Source organism: Procambarus clarkii, chromosome 22 (genome assembly GCF_040958095.1).
Source record: "Procambarus clarkii isolate CNS0578487 chromosome 22, FALCON_Pclarkii_2.0, whole genome shotgun sequence".
Classification (NCBI taxonomy): domain Eukaryota; kingdom Metazoa; phylum Arthropoda; class Malacostraca; order Decapoda; family Cambaridae; genus Procambarus; species Procambarus clarkii.
In genome coordinates, this window is record NC_091171.1 from 9,345,106 (window position 1) to 9,351,327 (window position 6,222).

General features: G+C 50.7%; 1 protein-coding gene across 1 annotated transcript; it reads right to left on the bottom strand.

Moving 5' to 3' along the window:
• Positions 1–524: 524 nt before the first annotated feature.
• Positions 525–2,543, bottom strand: LOC138367646 (uncharacterized). Its single transcript, XM_069329374.1, has one exon. It carries the CDS (start codon positions 2,541–2,543, stop codon positions 525–527), a length of 2,019 nt encoding a protein of 672 aa, XP_069185475.1.
• Between the last annotated feature and the right edge of the window lie 3,679 nt (positions 2,544–6,222).

The window sequence follows — 6,222 nt, forward strand, 5'->3', positions numbered from 1 at the left end:
ATCACTAACATGAGATGAACTTCTCTAGTCTCCTCCTTCCCCCGTCCACCCGTCTTGAGACACCCTCCTTACACGTTGGAGATGGTGTCGAGTGTTGCTTGTTCAACCTCTCTAATTATGCAGAGGATAGGAGACAGACTAAGTATGTTGCATCCTGTAGGAATTATCCCCGAGGGCACGAAGCTCGTCTCCTGCAGAGGCTGTAAGCCTAATTTAGCGGCAATAATTGCGTTATGAGAGTTTACGGCGCCATCAACCTCGCTGTTACGGTGCCAGAGATAATAATTATTAATCACTCAGTCTCGGGATCACTCAGGTCTCAACATTTATTGACGCGCCGATGACGGCGTCTTTGTTTATGTCTTAACGTTTATATATGTCTGGAGTATATATTAAATTGTAGCTATATGTTTATTTTTACCTGTATGCCTAGTGTATTTAGTATATAAAAGTAAACTAGGTTAGTTTTCGTTCTCTATCTCTTACAGGATTTATGCGTATGGAAGAACAAAGTATTCCTTGAGTTAGTTTCTCGTGGGGAGACGAAGTAGGAAAGTTGGGCGGTGTGCGAGGCTCGGCCCGCCGGACGCTGCTGTGTAAATCTCTTGGTTGTAAACAACAATGTGTTGAAACTCTGCTGTTGTAGTTCCTGTGTTGTGGTCCTTCAGTGGTGGTGGTGGTGCACCGGTGTTGTGGTCCTTCAGTGGTGGTGGTGGTGCACCGGTGTTGTGGTCCTTCAGTGGTGGTGGTGGTGCACCGGTGTTGTGGTCCATCAGTGGTGGTGGTGCACCGGTGTTGTGGTCCTTCAGTGGTGGTGGTGCACCGGTGTTGTGGTCCTTCAGTGGTGGTGGTGGTGCACCGGTGTTGTGGTCCTTCAGTGGTGGTGGTGGTGCACCGGTGTTGTGGTCCATCAGTGGTGGTGGTGCACCGGTGTTGTGGTCCTTCAGTGGTGGTGGTGCACCGGTGTTGTGGTCCTTCAGTGGTGGTGGAGGTGCACCGGTGTTGTGGTCCTTCAGTGGTGGTGGAGGTGCACCGGTGTTGTGGTCCTTCAGTGGTGGTGGAGGTGCACCGGTGTTGTGGTCCTTCAGTGGTGGTGGTGGTGCACCGGTGTTGTGGTCCTTCAGTGGTGGTTGTGCACCGGTGTTGTGGTCCTTCAGTGGTGGTGGAGGTGCACCGGTGTTGTGGTCCTTCAGTGGTGGTGGTGCACCGGTGTTGTGGTCCTTCAGTGGTGGTGGTGGTGCACCGGTGTTGTGGTCCTTCAGTGGTGGTGGAGGTGCACCGGTGTTGTGGTCCTTCAGTGGTGGTGGAGGTGCACCGGTGTTGTGGTCCTTCAGTGGTGGTGGAGGTGCACCGGTGTTGTGGTCCTTCAGTGGTGGTGGAGGTGCACCGGTGTTGTGGTCCTTCAGTGGTGGTGGAGGTGCACCGGTGTTGTGGTCCATCAGTGGTGGTGGAGGTGCACCGGTGTTGTGGTCCTTCAGTGGTGGTGGAGGTGCACCGGTGTTGTGGTCCTTCAGTGGTGGTGGAGGTGCACCGGTGTTGTGGTCCATCAGTGGTGGTGGAGGTGCACCGGTGTTGTGGTCCTTCAGTGGTGGTGGAGGTGCACCGGTGTTGTGGTCCTTCAGTGGTGGTGGTGGTGCACCGGTGTTGTGGTCCTTCAGTGGTGGTTGTGCACCGGTGTTGTGGTCCTTCAGTGGTGGTGGAGGTGCACCGGTGTTGTGGTCCTTCAGTGGTGGTGGAGGTGCACCGGTGTTGTGGTCCTTCAGTGGTGGTGGAGGTGCACCGGTGTTGTGGTCCTTCAGTGGTGGTGGAGGTGCACCGGTGTTGTGGTCCTTCAGTGGTGGTGGAGGTGCACCGGTGTTGTGGTCCTTCAGTGGTGGTGGAGGTGCACCGGTGTTGTGGTCCTTCAGTGGTGGTGGAGGTGCACCGGTGTTGTGGTCCTTCAGTGGTGGTGGAGGTGCACCGGTGTTGTGGTCCTTCAGTGGTGGTGGAGGTGCACCGGTGTTGTGGTCCTTCAGTGGTGGTGGAGGTGCACCGGTGTTGTGGTCCTTCAGTGGTGGTGGTGGTGCACCGGTGTTGTGGTCCTTCAGTGGTGTTGGAGGTGCACCGGTGTTGTGGTCCTTCAGTGGTGGTGGAGGTGCACCGGTGTTGTGGTCCTTCAGTGGTGGTGGTGGTGCACCGGTGTTGTGGTCCTTCAGTGGTGGTTGTGCACCGGTGTTGTGGTCCTTCAGTGGTGGTGGAGGTGCACCGGTGTTGTGGTCCTTCAGTGGTGGTGGAGGTGCACCGGTGTTGTGGTCCTTCAGTGGTGGTGGAGGTGCATCGGTGTTGTGGTCCTTCAGTGGTGGTGGAGGTGCACCGGTGTTGTGGTCCTTCAGTGGTGGTGGAGGTGCACCGGTGTTGTGGTCCTTCAGTGGTGGTGGAGGTGCACCGGTGTTGTGGTCCTTCAGTGGTGGTGGAGGTGCACCGGTGTTGTGGTCCATCAGTGGTGGTGGTGCACCGGTGTTGTGGTCCATCAGTGGTGGTGGTGCACCGGTGTTGTGGTCCATCAGTGGAGGTGGTGCACCGGTGTTGTGGTCCATCAGTGGTGGTGGTGCACCGGTGTTGTGGTCCATCAGTGGTGGTGGTGCACCGGTGTTGTGGTCCTTCAGTGGTGGTGGTGGTGCACCGGTGTTGTGGTCCTTCAGTGGTGGTGGAGGTGCACCGGTGTTGTGGTCCTTCAGTGGTGGTGGTGGTGGTGCACCGGTGTTGTGGGTTAAGTTCCTCTGTTGAGTTTGTTGAAACTAGTTGGTGTTCAGGTGTGTGTGGTGTATGGGTGTCTCGCAGTTGTGTGGTGTATGGGTGTCTCGCAGTTGTGTGGTGTATGGGTGTCTCGCAGTTGTGTGGTGTATGGGTGTCTCGCAGTTGTGTGGTGTATGGGTGTCTCGCAGTTGTGTGGTGTTTGATAGTGTATTCACCTAGTTGTGCTTGCGGGGGTTGAGCTCTGCTCTTTGGTCCCGCCTCAACTGTCAATCAACAGGTGTTCAGATTCCTGAGCCTACTGGGCTCTATCATATCTACATGTGAAACTGTGTATGGAGTCAGCCTCCACCACATCACTGCCTAGTGTATTCCATTTATTAACTACTGACATTGAAAAAATTCTTTCTAACGTCTCTGTGGCTCATCTGGGTACTAAGTTTCCACCTGTGTCCCCTTGTTCGTGTTCCACCCGTGCTGAAGAGTTTGTCTTTGTCCACCCTGTGAATTCCCCTGAGAATTTTGTAGGTGGTTATGTCTCCCCTTACTCTTCTGTTTTCCAGGGATGTGAAGTTCAGCTCCTTTAGCCTTTCCTCGTAGCTCATTCCTCTCAGTTCCGGGACGAGCCTGGTGGCATACCGCTAAATTTTCTCTAGCTTTGTCTTGCGTTTAACTAGGTATGGACTCCAGGCTGGAGCTGCATACTCCAGGATTGGTCTTACATAAGTGGTGTACAGGGTTCTGAAAGATTCCTTACACAAGTTTCTAAAGGCAGTTCTTATGTTGGCCAGTTTGCTGGCTGTGTGTGTGTGTGTACTCACCTAGTTGTACTCACCTAGTTGTGTTTGCGGGGGTTGAGCTCTGGCTCTTTGGTCCCGCCTCTCAACCGTCAATCAACAGGTGTACAGATTCCTGAACCTATCGGGCTCTATCATATCTACACTTGAAACTGTGTATGGAGTCAGCCTCCACCACATCACTTCCTAATGCATTCCATTTGTCAACCACTCTGACACTAAAAAAGTTCTTTCTAATATCTCTGTGGCTCATTTGGGCACTCAGTTTCCACCTGTGTCCCCTTGTGCGTGTTCCCCTTGTGTTAAATAGACTGTCTTTACCTACCCTATCAATTCCCTTCAGAATCTTGAATGTGGTGATCATGTCCCCCCTAACTCTTCTGTCTTCCAGCGAAGTGAGGTTTAATTCCCGTAGTCTCTCCTCGTAGCTCATACCTCTCAACTCGGGTACTAGTCTGGTGGCAAACCTTTGAACCTTTTCCAGTTTAGTCTTATCCTTGACTAGATATGGACTCCATGCTGGGGCTGCATACTCCAGGATTGGCCTGACATATGTGGTATACAAAGTTCTGAATGATTCTTTACACAAATTTCTGAACGCCGTTCGTATGTTGGCCAGCCTGGCGTGTGTGTGTGTGTGTGTGTGTGTGTGTGTGTGTGTGTGTGTGTGTGTGTACTCACCTATATGTACTCACCTATATGTGCTTGCAGGATCGAGCATTGACTCTTGGATCCCGCCTTTCGAGCATCGGTTGTTTACAGCAATGACTCCTGTCCCATTTCCCTATCATACCTGGTTTTAAAATTATGAATAGTATTTGCTTCCACAACCTGTTCCTGAAGTGCATTCCATTTCCCCACTACTCTCACGCTAAAAGAAAACTTCCTTACATCTCTGTGACTCATCTGAGTTTCAAGCTTCCATCCATGTCCTCTCGTTCTGTTACTATTCCGTGTGAACATTTCGTCTATGTCCACTCTGTCAATTCCTCTGAGTATCTTATACGTTCCTATCATGTCCCCCCTCTCCCTTCTTCTTTCTAGTGTCGTAAGGCACAGTTCCCTCAGGCGCTCTTCATACCCCATCCCTCGTAGCTCTGGGACGAGTCTCGTTGCAAACCTCTGAACCTTTTCCAGTTTCATTATATGCTTCTTCAGATGGGGACTCCATGATGAGGCGGCATACTCTAAGACTGGCCTTACGTAGGCAGTGTAAAGCGCCCTAAATGCCTCCTTACTTAGGTTTCTGAATGATGTTCTAACTTTTGCCAGTGTAGAGTACGCTGCTGTCGTTATCCTATTAATATGTGCCTCAGGAGATAGATTAGGTGTTACGTCCACCCCCAGGTCTCTTTCACGCGTCGTTACAGGTAGGCTGTTCCCCTTCATTGTGTACTGTCCCTTTGGTCTCCTATCTCCTAGTCCCATTTCCATAACTTTACATTTGCTCGTGTTGAATTCTAGTAGCCATTTCTCTGACCATCTCTGCAATCTGTTCAGGTCCTCTTGGAGGATCCTGCAATCCTCATCTGTCACAACTCTTCTCATCAACTTTGCATCATCCGCAAACATCGACATGTAGGACTCTACGCCTGTAAACATGTCGTTAACATATACAAGAAATAGAATTGGTCCCAGCACCGATCCTTGTGGTACTCCACTTGTTACTGTTCGCCAGTCCGACTTCTCGCCCCTTACCGTAACTCTTTGGCTCCTTCCTGTTAGGTAGTTCCTTATCCATTCCAGGACCTTTCCCCCCACCCCCGCCTGCCTCTCGAGCTTGAACAGCAGTCTCATGTGCGGTACTGTATCAAAGGCTTTTTGGCAGTCCAGAAATATGCAGTCTGCCCAACCATCTCTGTCCTGTCTTATCCTCGTTATTTTATCATAGAATTCCAGAAGGTTTGTTAGGCACGATTTCCCTGTCCAGAACCCATGTTGATGTTTGTTCACAAACCTAATGTTCTCCAGGTGTGCAACCAGTCGTAGCCTAATTATTCTTTCCAGTATTTTACAGGGGATGCTTGTCAGTGATACAGGTCTGTAGTTAAGTGCCTCCTCCCTATCTCCTTTCTTGAAGATCGGCACGACATTTGCCTTCTTCCAGCAACTGGGCAATTCTCCTGACATAAGTGACTCATTAAAGATCATTGCCAGAGGCACGCTGAGGGCCTGTGCTGCTTCTTTTAGTATCCACGGTGATACTTTGTCTGGTCCAACTGCTTTAGTTGCATCTAGAGTTGTCAACTGTTTCATTACCTCCTCTGCTGTCACCTCTATATCTGATAGTCTTTCATCTAGGGTAACCCCTTCCAACAATGGGAGCTGCTCAGGCTCGGTAGTGAACACTCCATGGAAACTGGCATTCAGTGCCTCGCAGATTTCCTTGTCACTTTCAGTATATGCCCCCTCTGTCTTCCTTAGTCTTGTCACTTGGTCGTTCACCGACATTTTGCTTCTTATATGACTGTGTAGTAACTTAGGTTGTTTTTTCGCTTTGATTGCAATATCGTTCTCATAGTCCCTTTCCGATGTTCGTCTTATGTTAATGTAATCGTTCCTAGCTCTGTTGTATCTGCTTCTGTTGTCCTCTGTTCTTTGTCTTCTGTACTTCCTCCACTCCCGCCTGCTGGCCATTTTTGCTTCCTGACACTGTCTATTAAACCATGGGTTATTATATTCCTTCTTATTT